This window comes from Scyliorhinus torazame, chromosome 15 (genome assembly GCF_047496885.1).
Source record: "Scyliorhinus torazame isolate Kashiwa2021f chromosome 15, sScyTor2.1, whole genome shotgun sequence".
Classification (NCBI taxonomy): domain Eukaryota; kingdom Metazoa; phylum Chordata; class Chondrichthyes; order Carcharhiniformes; family Scyliorhinidae; genus Scyliorhinus; species Scyliorhinus torazame.
Genome location: NC_092721.1, coordinates 167,676,007 through 167,692,916, shown reverse-complemented (window position 1 = coordinate 167,692,916; position 16,910 = coordinate 167,676,007). Strand labels below are relative to the sequence as shown.

Sequence of the window (16,910 nt, the reverse complement as noted above, 5' to 3'; positions counted from 1 at the left end):
AAGCCTGTTGGAACCAAGAATGTTGAATTGGTACTAAATTTTGTGCTTTTTTGAAGATTTTATTCAGATCATGATATCTATTAAAATAGTTATAAGTAATAACTTGCAGCAGTGAAGTGATGAGAAATACCAGCCTGTAACAACTCAAAATATTAAACAGAATGTTAGCACAAACTACCAGAGTTACCTTCAATGCCATACCCATGTGTTAGATAAAACAGCAAATTTCATCCCTTGTGGAGAGTCAAACTCCAATCTTCAAGGGTGATAGGTACAAAAGGCAGTTTTAACCAGATGTTCAATCCACCTCCTCCATCCAACATATTATAAAAGATTTGCCTATTGCTAAACAAAAACATTCTGGAGAATAGAATTCCGCTCTATGTCCGTTCAAAAAGTTCAGAATTCTGTGGGACTTCATCTGGAAAGAGAGATCTGCTGCATAAAATGACTAAAAATGCTGGATTACTTGATGTTTTTCACATTGACAAAAGGTGATCAAGAATACTGAAATGCCTATGAGTTCCACGTATTCAACCTGCAAAATCTGCAGATGTCTTACAGTTTAATTATAAATGGTTTAAATTTGATACAATCCAACAATAAAGACGTCGGGCGCGATTCTCCGAAATGGAGACGGCGTGAAACGGGCACGGGCACTACCGATTCTGCCCCCACAGGGGGCCAGCATGGCGCTGGAGCGGTTCACGCCACTCCAGCCTCCCTTCCCGGCGGAAAATGGGCGCCGCGCCAACCCGCGCATGTGCACTTGGGCTGCGCTAACCCGTGAATGCGCGGGGGAGTGCCTCAACATGCCGGCCCCAACGCAACATGGTGTGGGGGTTCAGGGGCCGGCCGCGTAATAAATAGGGCCGGGGCTGGAGAGGCCGGCCCACTGATCGGTGGTCCCCATCGGAGGCCCCACGCAGTGAAGGAGCGCTTTTCCCCACCCCACAGCCCGCCCGCCGACCCTACGCTCAGAGTTCCTGCCGGCTGAGAGCAGGTGTGAATGGCACCAGCGGGACTCTGCGTTTTCCGTGCGGCCGCTCGGCCCATCAAGGCCAGAGAATCGGCGGCCTGGTCTAAACAGCCCGGTTCTGGTAAACGTACCTACCATTTGCCAAATTCACCCAATAGTGTAAGATGATACAGAAAGGTTGGGTCTTACCATCATTTGCATCTGGAAGGATGGTAATCTGTGCAGATGGATATACTCCTGTTCTGCCTCCCATGGGCATGCTCAGTGTGACGTTAAATGTCTCTCCATTTTCATACAAGGAATCATCAATGATGACAACAGGGCACAGCTTTTCAGTTTCATCCTTGTCAAAACGGATGACACTGTTGTGATCCTCTGATCGAGTGATGTAGTCAGAATAGGACAACACACTGGACGGAATAGTGCCAGTTGCAGTGCCTGCAATAAAGAACATAAGAACATAAGAACTAGGAGCAGGAGTAGGCCATCTGGCCCCTCGAGCCTGCTCCACCATTCAATGAGATCATGGCTGATCTTTTGTGGACTCAGTTCCACTTTCCAGCCCGAACACCATAACCCTTAATCCCTTTATTCTTCAAAAAACTATCTATCTTTATCTTAAAAACATTTAATGACGGAGCCTCTACTGCTTCACTGGGCAAGGAATTCCATAGATTCACAACTCTGGGTGAAGAAGTTCCTCCTAAACTCAGTCCCAAATCTTCTTCCCCTTATTTTGAGGCTATGCCCCCTAGTTCTGCTTTCACCCGCCAGTGGAAACAACCTGCCCGCATCTATCCTATCTATTCCCTTCATAATCTTATATGTTTCTATAAAATCCCCCCTCATCCTTCGAAATTCCAACGAGTACAGTCCCAGTCAACTCAACCTCTCCTCGTAATCCAACCCCTTCAGCTCTGGGATTAACCTAGTGAATCTCCTCTGCACACCCTCCAGTGCCAGTACGTCCTTTCTCAAGTAAGGAGACCAAAACTGAACACAATACTCCAGGTGTGGCCTCACTAACACCTTATACAATTGCAGCAGAACCTCCCTAGTCTTAAACTCCATCCCTCTAGCAATGAAGGACAAAATTCCATTTGCCTTCTTAATCACCTGTTGCACCTGTAAACCAACTTTTTGCGACTCATGCACTAGCACATCCAGGTCTCTCTGCACAGCAGCATGTTTTAATATTTTATCATTTAAATAATAATCCCTTTTGCTGTTATTCCTACCAAAATGGATAATCTCACATTTGTCAACATTGTATTCCATCTGCCAGACCCTAGCCCATTCACTTAGCCTATCCAAATCCCTCTGCAGACTTCCAGTATCCTCTGCACTTTTTGCTTTACCACTTATCTTAGTGTCGTCTGCAAACTTGGACACATTGCCCTTGGTCCCCAACTCCAAATCATCTATGTAAATTGTGAACAGTTGTGGGCCCAACACTGATCCAGGAGAGACACCACTAGCTACTGATTGCCAACCAGAGAAACACCCATTAATCCCCACTCTTTGCTTTCTATTAATTAACCAATCCTCTATCCATGCTACTACTTTCCCCTTAATGCCATGCATCTTTATCTTATGCAGTAACCTTTTATGTGGCACCTTGTCAAAGGCTTTCTGGAAATCCAGATATACCACATCCATTGGCTCCCCGTTCTCTACCGCACTGTTAATGTCCTCAAAGAATTGCACTAAATTAGTTAGGCACGACCTGCCCTTTATGAACCCATGCTGCGTCTGCCCAATGGGACAATTTCCATACAGATGCCTTGCTATTTCTTCCTTGATGATAGATTCCAGCATCTTCCCTACTACCGAAGTTAAGCTCACTGGCCTATAATTACCCGCTTTCTGCCTACCTCCTTTTTTAAACAGTGGTGTCACGTTTGCTAATTTGCGCAAAGGATTTCACATTACACCATTTAAACAAAGCTAAGTAATCTTTGAACATTTAATTCTCTGGGGTGGGGATTCATCTCGGGTGGTAAGCAGCCGCCTGTTAAATGCAGTGCCTGATATTCAGTTCCATTACAGTGAATTAAATTAAATATGAGGCACTGTGGATACTGGGCGGTCAACACAATATTGCTCATTTGGCACCAATGTCCAAATTTCTAGGTCTCTTATCTCTGAAGTACTAAATATTTCATAACTGTCCATCATTTTTTGAAAAGAGAATTGGTAATCTATATACCATGTGGTGATCCCATCAGCAATGTGTTAAGACATTTCAAATCATACTGAAATATTTAATCATATTAAGTACCAAAGTTAATAAAGATGACTACTTATTTTCAAAATAGTTGAATTTACTCTGCATCATACAAAATGTTAATTTATTACTGATGCTTTTAGGTGTGAAATTTAAATTAGAAATAGGAAACTGGGATAAAATCTTCTTGCTGTGCTGGTACAGCGTGAAATCAGGACAGATGTTATCAAGCAAATGGTGTCCATCATACTTCACTCACGATAATGTTCTCTCTAGGAACGACGGCTGGGTTCACAGACTTATTGGATCCAGGACTGTCATAGCAACCTTTCTGGAAGCTACACTAATGCACATTGTCAAGTTATAGAATAGGAGCAAATAATGGCCTCCTTAACTAATCTTCTATTTAATAAGAATTACCATGATTCCTAATTAAAGAACGGTATGGTCACTAGAAACTTATGCCTTAGAAAGACTACATTTAAGCCACTGTTCTTTAATGTTGTGCCTCTGTACTTCTTGGGTGAAACTTCACACCAAATTGTTCCCAAACTTAGAACCAGACATTCAATTAACCATGTTAGTGTTTGGAAGGAGAATATCTCTAAGTGTATGTATTGCATAGTCTGGAGGATAACATTTCATACATCCATGATTGCAGTTTACTGAAATCCGAAGAGATCACTGAGCTTTGGCTTTTGTTCAATTGTTTAAACTTTTAGTTAAACGTTTAGTTAACTTTAACAACATGGAAGGAAATTTTAATGTCATAAAATGGGTAGGTTTGGGTTGAGTGGGAGGATAAAGTATTAAAAATCTGAAACCTGGCCCCCAATCTGTTTCCAAACTGCTGGTTTTAATGGAGATGGGATGGAACTGGGGTGGGGGTCACCTGCTCCCAGGATGTGGGATGGAAATTTAAAAACTATAAGTGCTACACTGTCAGGATGTGACATCCTTCAGATGAGAAGTTAATGTGAGATTTCCAAGGCCGGAATTCTCCGTTATTTACATCCTTTCCATGTGGATGCTACAGATCTAATTTCAGTGGTCAAAATGAATGGGAGTTCTCACAATGTTCTGCCCAATATTCTTCCATTAACCAATACCACCAAAAACATAGAACTTAACAGCGCAGTACAGGCCCTTTGGCCCTCGATGTTGCGCCGACCTGTGAAACCACTCTAAAGCCCATCTGCACTATTCCCTTATTGTCCATATGTCTATCCAATGACCATTTGAATGCCCTTAGTGTTGGCGAGTCCACTACTGTTGCAGGCAGGGCATTCCACGCCCTTACTACTCTCTGAGTAAAGAACCTACCTCTGACATCTGTCTGATATCTATCTCCCCTCAATTTAAAGCTATGTCCCCTCGTGCTAGACATCACCATCCGAGGAAAAAGGCTCTCACTGTCCACCCTATCCAATCCTTTGATCATCTTGTATGCCTCAATTAAGTCATCTCTTAACCTTCTTCTCTCGAACGAAAACAGCCTCAAGTCCCTCAGCCTTTCCTCAATCCCTCTACCAATGAAAGCTAACACACCGTACGCCTTGTTAACAACCCTCTCAACATGAGTGGCAACTTTCAGGGACCTATGTACATGGACACCGAGATCTCTCCTCATCCACACTGCCAAGAATCTTACCATTAGCTCAGCACTCTGTCTTCCTGTTATTCCTTCCAAAATGAATCACCTCACACTTTTCTGCATTAAACTCCATTTACCATCTCTTAGCCCAGTGCTGCAGCTTATCTATGTCCCTCTGTAACTTGTAACATCCTTCCGCACTGTCCACAACTCCACCGACTTTCGTGTCATCTGCAAATTTACTCGCCCATCCTTCTACGCCCTCCTCCAGGTCATTTATAAAAATGACAAACAGCAGTGGCCCCAAAACAGATCCTTGTGGTACACCACTAGTAACTGGACTCCAGTCTGAACACTTCCCATCAACCACCACCCTTTGTCTTCTTCCAGCTAGCCAATTTCTGATCCAAACTGCTAAATCTCCCTGAATCCCATGCTTCCGTATTTTCTGCAGTAGCCGACCGTGGGGAACCTTATCAAACGGGCAGCACGGTAGCATTGTGGATAGCACAATTGCTTCACAGCTCCAGGGTCCCAGGTTCGATTCCGGCTTGGGACACTGTGCGGAGTCTGCACATCCTCCCCGTGTGTGCGTGGGTTTCCGCCGGGTGCTCCGGTTTCCTCCCACAGTCCAAAGATGTGCAGGTTAGGTGGATTGGCCGTGATAAATTGCCCTTAGTATTGGGTGGGGTTGCTGGGTTATGGGGATAGGGTGGAGGTGTTGAACTTGGGTAGGGCGCTCTTTCCAAGAGCCGGTGCAGACTCGATGGGCCGAATGGCCTCCTTCTGCACTGTAAATTCTATGATAATCTATGAAACGCTTTACTGAAATCCATATACACACATCAACTACTTTACCCTCATCCACCTGTTTGGTCACCTTCTCAAAGAACTCAATAAGGTTTGTGAGGCACGACCTACCCTTCACAAAACCGTGTTGACTATGTCAAATCAAATTATTCCTTTCCAGATGATTATACACCCTATCTCTTATAAACCTTGCCAAGATTTTGCCCACAACAGAAGTAAGGCTCATTGGTCTATAGTTACCGGGGTTGTTTCTACTCCCCTTCTTGAACAAGGGGACAACATTTGCTATCCTCCAGTCTTCTGGCACTATTCCTGTAGACAAAGATGACTTAAAGATCAAAGCCAAAGGTTCAGCAATCTCCTCCCTAGCTTCCCAGAGAATCCTAGGTTAAATCCCATCCGGCCCAGGGGACTTATCTATTTTCACACTTTCCAGAATTGTTAACACCTCCTCCTTATGAACCTCAAACCCTTCTAGTCTAGTAGCCTGAATCTCAGTATTCTCCTCGACAACATTGTCTTTTTCCTGTGTGAATACTGACAAAAAATATTCATTTAGCACCTCTCCTATCTCCTCGGACTCCAAGCACAAAACAGACAAACTCTTGTCAATCAATGCATTGTTGTTTGTGGGATCATCCCATGTGCAAAACTGGCTACCAGCTTTTTTGCGAAGTTGAGATATTACCCAGAGGCATAATAAAGTGTGATGTAAATGAATCCTGACCAAAGATGAGGAATATCTAATTCAAAGTATACTAATTCTATATTATCCCGCAATGTATTCTGCTCAGAAATTCTCACACATGCTCTAGAATTTTGCGTGGCTTTGCAGAATGAATCCTATCAGGCAGCAGATACAGTCAACCCTGTAATATGTATCCTGTGAACGTCAAGAATAAAAGTTGAGAACAGGATGTTCTGTGAAGGTAATTCCACCTGAGTGCGATGCAGTGACCTGAAGTAACAATAAATTTAAACCCCACTGTATCTCACTTCAACACAGCAGGGTTTTGGTTTGCTCAGTAACTCAAAATTAAACAATGTTAAATCTGTCTCAACATCTGTCAGCTGCAGCACAAAGAAATGAATTGTATCATTGGGTTTTCCTGTTGAAAACCTTTAGTGGAAGTTAACAGCATAGATACTGAGGGATTCTTTTCTTGTGAACTGAACAGAACAATGGTCACAAATCATAAATGAAGGCCACAGTTGTTTGATAGACTCTGGAAGAGGTTTCAAAACCATTGCCCCTCTCCTGGTTCTAAAGCAACCACCTTGTAAGGAACAGGAAGGTGCTAATGTAAAAAGCAGCCACTCACAATTCAAAGCAAAGCATGACTTGTGCACTCATCTTAACACTAGTTCCATTAGCCAGTGGGAATTGAATGAGCTGAATGCAGTTTGATTCATGGACCATTGTGTTTCCAAATGATTCTTACCTCTATTCTCAAAACTCCCTAATTCCCTTTTGTTTGTGGTATGTAAGGCAATGGATAACAACAATACTTCCTTCATGAGAAGGCAAATATATAGAGCGTGATTTTCCCACTTCGGTGTGCCCTGCGCCGAACCTGCTATTCCTGGTGCATAGCAGGGGAGGGGCCAAATATTTATTACGCAGTGGGCGCCGACTGCGATTCACCCGATCCATTAAGCCAGCGCTATCTGGATCACACCTTCACTGGTCGTGATCCAGATAATAATGGCTCATTTAAAAATACGCAGCCCGTTTGAAACCACTGACTCCCGGTTCCCGGCAGTCACTGGTCCCATCAGCCAGGCCTTACACCGGCACAAATTAGTACTGGTCTCCAAAAATGGCATCAGATACGATGGCCACGCTGGGGGCTCGGAGGCCATTGGAGCTCGCGGGTGGTCGGGACAGGGCAGGGCACTGCCCTGGCAGTGTCCCTGACACCTGGTCAGTGTCAACCACGCACGGCATGCGTGCAAGGTTGGAACTGCCAAGTGTCAGGATCAGTGCCTGGGTGGCACATTGGCATTGTCAGGATGCCAGGTTGGCACTGCCAAGGGCAGGGCCAGAGAGCATGCCCATCAAAGGGGAAGTGATGGGTGGGAGGATGAAAGGGGTTATGAAAGGTGGGGGATGGGGAGTCTTCAGTGGTCCCATAATGGGTTATGCTCACTTGGGCTGGGGGTGGGGGAGGTGGACAATGACCCGATGCCTACAAGGATGGATGGGTGTGAGACCAGGTCACCACCATGCCCAGATGTTGTGGGAGGTAGGGTGTCACGTGGACCAATATTGATGTTGCTCCTCCAGGGTTAAGGGGTGGGGGTGTTGCCCCTGGTACACATTTGTGTGGGTCAGTGCTGAATGGCACCCGGCTGCGGCCTCACTTGGGAGGCTGGTGCATCCCGGGTGGCTCGTGGATCCTGGGTAAGCTCAGGTTTCAAACCGACTTAAGCAATTGCCATTTAGTCAATTGAGTGGGGTAACAAGCTCCATGGGTGAGGGGTGTGGGGGACCCTCATTCTCACTTTTATCTCTGAGAAGCAGTCTTGCTGGCATCTTTAGTTTTCCACTGCAGAAAATAATTCTAAGGGTGCGTTTACCGGCCATGTTATGTTCTCTCTCTCTCGAGTGTGGTGCGGCCGGTGAATGCCGGGAGTGGTCTCTCGTGGGCTTTCCGGAAGTCTACATGCTTGGCGAGATCCACCCAGATCACACCCAAGTCCCCGAGGTGTCAGATTCAGAATCACGCCCACAAGGGGTGTGACTAAATGGCAATTGCTTAAGTCGGTTTTAAACCTGAGCTTACCCAGGATCCACCAGCCACCCGGGATGCACCAGCCTCCCAAGTGCCTTTCAGCACTGACCCACACAAATGTGTACAAGGCAGAACGGCACCCAGGGAGTCTCCCAGGCCATTGGAAACCCCTGATGGTCAGGGTCAGTGCAGGGAAGTGCCCTGGCCCTCCCTGGAACGTGGCACCTTGGCACTGTCACCCTGGCACTGCCAAGGTGCCTGGGCAGCACTGCCAAGGTGCCTGGGTGGCACTGCCAAGGTGCCAGAGCAAGGGTGCCTAGGTGCCAGTGTGGCCCTGAGGGGGGGGCCATGCCCATGAAAGGATAGTAGAGGGGGGGTTTGAAGGTTCGGGGTGTGCAGGGCAGGTTTTGGGGAGTGATGGGTGGGGCACCTGGAAGGGGAGGGACCTGTAACTGGGCGTGGGGGGGCCTGAAGAGGGGGTCCCCCAGGGACCCCGTGGCATGGTGTCCTGACTTGGGGTGTGTGTGGGGTAAAAACCATGTTTGTGGGGGGTGACACTGTCCGTGGGTGGCGGGTGTAGCCCATTTAGACACCGGGGCACACTTTCAAAATGGCAGCCTGATCTCCTGAGTTCAGCTTCCCAATGTTAAAGAAAAAGTCGAAGGGTGCGATTCTCCGGAGAAATTCATTTGTGGTGGGTTTTTCCAGGTAATTTCTTGCCAACATGGTCATTTTTTTGGGCCCTGGGGAGTTGCTCACTGGTTTAGCCCACAGAATTTATTTTAGCACTGGGGAACTGAACGCAGAGATTGGGCCGCCATTTTGAAAAGGTTACCCAATGGACTTCCGGTTGCGGCTATGCTGAGCTAAGTCGCACTTTCGGCAGCTCCCGCCAGAAAGGGACTTTTTGGGCTCTTTTTAGGGGCCCCAGCGGCATTTGTTTGACGGTTCCCAGTGTGGGATGGTGACAGTACGATTTCCCCGACACTGTATGGATTGTACCAGGAGTGGAGTGGTGAAAAAAGTGATTTTGGTGCAGCGAAAGTGCGAGGGAGGAAAACAAAGATGGCGGCGGGTGGAGACCAGGCAGCGTGGGCACAGTGGTCGCAAGAGCAGCAGGGGTTCCTCAAGGGCTGCTTCACGGAATTGAAAGCAGAGCTGCTGGAGCCAATGAAGGCTTCGATCGACAAGCTGGTCGAGAACCAGAAGGCCCAAGGGGCGGCGATCCGGGAGGTGCGGCAGAAGGCCTCGGAGAATGAGGACGAGATATTGGGTGACGGTAGAGGCACACGAGGCGCTGCATAAGAAATGGCAGGAGAAGTTTGAGGACATGGAGAATCGGTCGAGGAGGAAGAACCTGCGGATTCTGGGTCTCCCGGAGGGAGTGGAGGGGTCGGATGCTGGCGCATACGTGGCAACGATGTTGAACACGTTGATGGGCGTGGGTGCCTTCTCGAGGCCCCTAGAGCTGGATGGGGCCCACCGAGTCCTGGTGAGGAGGCCCAAATCTAACGAGCCGCCGTGGGCGGTATTGGTGCGGTTCCACTGCTTGGTGGACAGGGAGTGTGTCCTAAGATGGGCAAAAGAGTGGAGCAGCAGGTGGGAGAATGAAGAGGTCCGTATATACCAGGACTGGAGCGCGGAGGTGGCCAAGAAGAGGGCCGGGTACAATCGGGCTAAGGCGGTTCTGCATCGGAAAGGGATGAAATTTGGGATGCTGCAGCCGGCGTGACTGTGGGTCACGTTTAGGGACCGGCACCATTACTTTGAGATGCCGGCGGAGGCGTGGACCTTTATCCAGGCCGAAAAGTTGGACACGGACTGAGGGTCGGTTGTGAGGTGATGGCGCGGGTTGGTTACTGTGGTTACTGTGCTTGGGGGGATGTTGGGGGATGTTCTGTTCTGTACTGTTTCCTTGGGTGCTGGGTGGGGTAGTGTGAAATGGTTCGAAGTGGGGGTTTGTGAGAGTGTGGGCGTTGGTGGTTGGAAAGACGGGGCCCCGTTGGGGAGCGGGGGGGGGAGGGGGGAAAGAGGGGAGATGGGAGGCCCGAGGTGGCGGAGCCGGGATTAGGCCGCAAAAGGGAACTGCGCCAGAGAGGGCGGGGCCGGTTGGATGGAAAGCGCGGGCTTTTTCCCGTGCTAGGGAAGGAAGGGGGCAGGGCCAGGGCGGTGTTGGAGAGGAGCACCTGCTGTTGGACAGGATGTGGTGGTGGTGGTGGTGGGGGGGGGGGGAACTGGGTTGCTGCTGCATTGGCCAAAGGGGAGCTGGAGCTCGGAGAGAGAGTCGGGGCGGGGGTCTGCCGCTGGGGGGAATGGAGAGGACGGGAGGCGCGGGCACGTGGCTGGCCTAGAAAAGGGGATGGCTAATCGGCAGGGGGGGCGAGAAGCCCCCTGATCCGGCTGATAACTTGGAATGTGAGAGGCCTGAACGGGCCGGTCAAGAGGGCCCGTGTGTTTGCGCACCTGAAGGGATTGAAGGCAGATGTGGTTATGCTCCAGGAGACGCATTTGAGGGTGGCAGATCAGGTTAGGCTGAGAAAGGGGTGGCTAGGGCAGGTTTTCCACTCGGGGTTGGACGCAAAGAATCGAGGGGTGGCGATTTTGGTGGGGAAGCAGGTGTCGTTTGAGGCGCTGAACATCGTGGCAGACAATGGAGGTAGGTATGTGATGGTGAGTGGTAAGCTGCAGGGTGTGCGGGTGATACTAGTGAATGCACATGCCCCGAATTGGGACGATGCCGGATTTATGCGGCGCATGTTGGGCCGGATTCCTGGAGGCAGGGAGCTTGATAATGGGGGGGGGGGGACGACTTTAACACGGTACTGGATCCAGCATTGGACCGCTCTAGGTCCAGGACGGGTAAGAGGCCGGCGGCGGCCAAGGTGTTGAGGGGGTTTATGGACCAGATGGGAGGAGTGGACCCATGGAGGTTTGTCAGGCCGGGGGCCAGGGAATTTTCTTTTTTTCCCCCCACGTCCATAAAGCCTAGTCCCGGATAGACTTATTCGTTATGAGCAGGGCACTAATCCCGAGGGTGGAGGACAAGGAGTATTCGGCCATAGCCATCTCAGACCATGCCCTGCATTGGGTGGAGCTGGAGCTAGGGGAGGAGAGGGACCAGCGCCTGCTGTGGCGCCTGGAGGTGGGTTTGCTGGCAGATGAGGAGGTGAGCGGGCAGGTACGGGGGTGCATTGAAAGCTATCTAGAGGCTAACGATAATGGGGAGGTGCAGGTGGGGATGGTCTGGGAGGAGCTGAAGGCGGTGATTAGGGGAGAGCTAATCTCCACTAGGGCCCACAAGGAGAGGTGAGAGAGGGAGAGATTGGTGGGGGAGATTTTAAGGGTGGATAGGAGGTATGCAGAGGTCCCCGAGGAGGGACTACTCAAGGAGTGACGAAGCCTCCAGGCCGAGTTCGACCTGTTGACCACCAAGAAGGCAGAGGTGCAGTGGAGGAAAGCGCAAGGGGCAGTGTATGAGTACGGGGAGAAGGCTAGCCGGATATTGGCACACCAGCTTCGGAAGTGGGAGGCAGCGAGGGAGATTTGGGGAGTTAGGAACAAAGGGTGGAACACGGTGCGGTGTGCGGTGGGAATAAATGGGGTATTTAGAGACTTTTATGAGGGGCTGTATAGGTCTGAGCCCCCGACGGAGGAGGGGAGATGCGTCGATTTTTGGATCGGCTGAGGTTCCCGAGGGTGGAGGAGGAACAGGTGGAGGGGCTTGGGACACCGGTAGGGCTGGAGGAGCTGACTAAGGGGCTGGGGTGTATGCAGGCGGGGAAGGCATCGGGGCCAGATGGGTTCCTGGTGGAATTTTACCGGAAGTACATGGACCTGCTGGGCCCTCTACTAATGAGGACTTTCAATGAGGCGAGGGAGGGGGGCCCTACCCCCGACAATGTCCAGGGCGCTGATCTCGCTGATCTTGAAGCGGGACAAGGACCTATTACAGTGTGGGTCATATACGCCAATCTCGCTCCTCAACGTGGACGCAAAGCTGTTAGCGAAGGTGTTGGCTACCAGAATTGAGGACTGTGTCCCGGGGGTGATTCACGAGGACCAGACGGGTTTTGTGAAGGGAAGGCAGCTGAATACCAATGTGCGGAGGTTCCTTAACATAATTGTGATGCCTGCAATGGAGGGGGAAGCGGAGATAGTGGCGGCGATGGATGCAGAGAAGCCCTACGATAGGGTGGAGTGGGGGTACCTTTGGGAAGTGTTGAGAAGTTTTGGGTTCGGGGAGGGGTTCATTAGTTGGGTTAGGCTACTTTGCGAAGCCCCGGTGGCGAGTGCGACCACGAAGCGGAGGAGGTCGGAATACTTTTGGTTGTACCGGGGGACGAGGCAGGGGCGCCCCCTATCCCCCTTGCTATTTGCATTGGTAATTGAGCCTTTGGCTATGGCTCTAAGGGAGTCCAGAAACTGGAGGGGGCTGGTCCGGGGGGGGGAACACCGGGTATCGTTGTATGCCGATGCCCTGTTACTGTATGTGGCAGACCCAGTGAGGGGGATGCCGGAGGTGATGCGGATCCTCAGGGAGTTTGGGGACTTTTCCGGGTATAAGCTCAATGTGGGGAAGAGTGAGCTCTTCGTGGTACACCCAGGGGACCAGGGAAGGGGGATAGACGAGCTTCCATTGAAGAGGGCGGAGTTTTCGGTATCTGGGGATCCAGGTGGCCAGGATCTGGGGGGCCCTACACAAGCTCAACTTGACGTGACTTGTGGAGCAGATGGAGGAGGAGTTTAAAAGGTGGGATATGCTGCCACTCTCCCTGGCGGGTAGGGTGCAGTCGGTGAAAATGACGGTGCTCCCGAGGTTCCTTTTTGTATTCTAGTGCTTCCCCATCCTGATCCCGAAGGCCTTTTTTAAGCGGGTCAGCAGGAGCATCATGGGATTCGTGTGGGCGAAAAAGACCACGAGGGTGAGAAGGGTGTTTCTGGAACGGAGTAGGGACAGAGGAGGGTTAGCGTTGCCTAATCTGTGTGGCTACCACTGGGCAGCCAATGCGGCGATGATACGCAAATGGGTAATGGAGGGGGAGGGGCAGCGTGGAAGAGGCTGGAGATGGTGTCCTGTGTGGGCACAAGTCTGAGAGCGCTGGCGACAGCACCGCTGCCGCTCCCGCCGACTAGTTGCACCACGGGTCTGGTGGTGGCGGCGACTTTGAAAATTTGGGGAGCAGTGGAGATGCCACAGGGGTGAGGTTGAGGTTGAGGTTTGGTCCCCGATCCAAGAGAACCATCAGTTCGTCCCTGGGAGAATGGATGGAGGGTTCCTGAGCTGGCACAGGGCAGAAATTAGAAGGATGGGGGACCTGTTTATAGATGGGACGTTTGCGAGCCTTGGGGCGCTTGAGGAAAAATTCAGGCTTCCCCCCGGAAATGCCTTCAGGTACATGCAGGTAAGGGCGTTTGTAAGACGGCAGGTGAGGGAATGTCCGCTGCTGCCAGTACGTAGGATCCAGGATAGGGTGCTCTCGGGGGTGTGGGTTGGAGAAGGCAAGGTCTCGGCGATCTACCAGGAGAGGCAGGAGGAGGAGGAGACCTCGGTGGAGGAGCTAAAGGGTAAATGGGAGGAGGAGCTTGGGGAGGAGATAGACGAGGGTACGTGGGCGGACGCCCTGGGTAGGGTTAATTCTTCCTCTTCTTGCGCCAGGCTTAGCCTGATACAATTTAAGGTTCTTCCAGAGTGCATATGACAGGGGCGAGGCTGAGCAGGTTCTTTGGGGTGGAAGGTGCTCGGGGAGCCCAGCAAATCACGCCCATATGTTCTGGGCGTGCCTGGCACTGGATGGGTTCTGGAGGGCGTTGCGAGGACGATGTCTAAAGTGGTGAACACCCGGGTTAAGCCGAGCTGGGGTTTAGCACTATTTGGGGTATCGGACGAGCCGGGAGTGCAGGAGGCGAAAGAGGCCGGTATTCTGGCCTTTGCGGCCCTGGTAGCCCGGCGGAGGATTCTGCTACAGTGGAAAGATGCGTGGCCCCTAAGCGTGGAAGACTGGGTCCGCGACATGGCAGGATTCATTAAATTGGAGAGGGTAAAATTTGCCTTGAGAGTGTCTGTGCAAGGGTTCTTTAGGCGGTGGCAACCGTTCCTAGACTTTCTAGCCGAGTGTTAGGAGGTGGTCAGCAGCAGCAGCAACCTGGGGGGGGGGGGGGGGGGGGGGGTGTACTTTGTGTTTACTACTGTGTTTATTATTGCTTAATGGGGGGTTTGTATATTGGGAGAATTCGTGATGTAGTTGTAAGATGTTTATTTATGTGTTCTTTGTTTTTCTTATTTCTGTTGAAAATATGTTAAAAATTTGAATAAAAATATTTTTAAAAAAAGAAAGGGTTACCCAATCTCTAAGTGCGCATGTGAGTCCCCCCGCCCATGGGCAATGTCACCCCAATATACATGGGCACTACCCTACACACCCCAAATGATAACACCCTGCTATGGGGTCCCTTTGCCTCACCTTTTCAAGCTTTCCCAAGCCCCCTTACAGCAATCCTCCCTTCCAGGAACCCCACCCGTCACCCCCTCAACCTCCTGGAGGCTCCTACAGATCTGCCCTGGAAACCCCCACCATTCAAACCCCCACCCTCATTACATGGGCATGGCTTCCCTCGGACCCTTTGGAAGTGCCACACTGACACTCAGGACTTCTTGCACTGCCACCCTGGCACCCGGGCAGTGCTCCTGCCAGCTTGGCAGTGACATCCGGGCACCTTAGCACCAGATTAAGAAACACATTGGGTGGGATTCACCGCTGCCTGACAGCCATATCGTAATCTGCGATCCGCCGGAGAATCCCTTCCGACGTTCAAATCAGGGGCGGCGCCGGATTTCTATCCTCTGCCTGCTCCGAAATAGCGTCATCGCATCACGTGCCACACGCCGTTGGAATGGCGTTGGCGCATCACCTGAAGGCCTTCCCCCGATGCTCTGCCCCGATGGGCCGAGTTTCCGACCGCGCGGGGGATGTGTGGTCTCAGTGGTTGGGGATCGGCCGGGAATTGGGAATCAGCCGGGAGCTGTGCTGCTGGCCGGGGGGACTTCTGCAAGAGCTGGGCGAACTTGTGGGGGGGTGGCAGTATTTTGCAGGTTGGGTCCACGCACGGCCGGTGCAATGTTTTACGGCGTGACCGCTGTAGGTCGTCACCGTGCGCATACGCGGCCATGGACTCGGCCATTCTCAGCCGTTTGTGTCGTGGGAGCCGATTGCAGGATCGGTGAGGGTTCGGCTCCAATTTTGGCATGGGAACTGTAAAACGTCACAGTTCCCACGCCGGCGCGGCACTTCGCCTCAAAAACGATGAATCCAGCCCATTGACATTTATAAATTCACCTGCTGTATGATAATAATAATTTGCAAACATAAGGAACAATCAGTATACCAAGTTAGACACTTGGAAAGGAGTCCCGACTGTTGAGTATTATGCCTCTGTGGAGTATTATACCTTTAAGTGCCTGTGACCACTGGGTATCTCAAAGTAACTGAAGTGCAGTAACTATGAGAACAGTCAGAAACTTATACACGTAAGAATACCTCGGTGGATGAATTAAAGAAGTATACAGGCTTGGGGTACATGAGGTTTCCTGCAGTAACTGCTATTTGTCCACTTACCTTGATGTGTGGAACAGATGACCATCAGCTCCTGACTCACGTCTCCTGTCCTCTTCACTGGAATCAACAGTTCACCAACATCTTCGCCAACGGCATAGGAAGCCTTGGGGATAAAGACCGTTGATTCTGAAGAACATAGTTATAAGTATTGTGAAGGTGGACAACAATGGAAATTATTAAATTGTTTTTGTATTGTTGAGCACTTACACACCTGCTCAGAATTGCATCATTCATAATGAGAACATTTGGTGAAGATAAAGATTATTCTTTGTTCTGTGGAATTTCGATCTTATCCAAATTGCTGGTATATTTGCATTGAGAACCTTATTATTGCCTCCTCCAAATATTGGTGCACATCAGTTCCTTTAACCAATTTCTATAGTTTGTAATGTCAGAATTTGAATCTTATTGCTTCTGAGTCAATGGATGTGCGGTGAATGAGCTTGAATATAAATATCTTTATAATATTTACATAGGACAGAAGTTTCCTGGTTGACCTTTACTTGAATTTTGACTTTAGCAGGCAGTCTCATTTTTGCACCTCCCACTGTGAAAAGTATGTTTGCCTTTGTTCCAGAGAACCCACAGGCTTCTGGCTGTATATCAAAGGAATCCTTTCAACCCAAAATCCAAATTAATCCTGGCACTACGGGTCTGAATAAACCAAAATATTTGGGGATATTTTGCAAGTTAACACATTTATGTAAAAATAAAAAATAATTGTAGTTTTTCCACACAGTTCTGAAAGTATCTTAAGAGACAAGTCTGTGTAAACAAAAACGTTTTCATGCCATTTACACAGTAGGCTATACACCTGCAAGATGAAGAAACTTTGAAAATTTGTAATTCGGTGACTATAAAATTTTCTGTTAACAAATAGCTGTAAAAATTCCTGAATGTCTGTTGCACATTGGAGAAGACGAGAAATTTCACTACTTCAACTTATTATTCA

General features: G+C 49.8%; 1 protein-coding gene across 1 annotated transcript in view; it reads right to left on the bottom strand.

The window, feature by feature from the left end:
* Positions 1 to 16,910, bottom strand: part of LOC140391964 (FRAS1-related extracellular matrix protein 2-like) — a 322,439-nt gene that overhangs the window by 154,991 nt on the left and 150,538 nt on the right. The window contains exons 5-6 of the mRNA XM_072477063.1: positions 15,959 to 16,084; positions 1,169 to 1,417 (exon numbers count right to left, since the gene is read on the bottom strand). Coding sequence (XP_072333164.1) covers positions 1,169 to 1,417; positions 15,959 to 16,084 — 375 coding nt within the window. The remainder of the gene's footprint in view (positions 1 to 1,168; positions 1,418 to 15,958; positions 16,085 to 16,910) is intronic.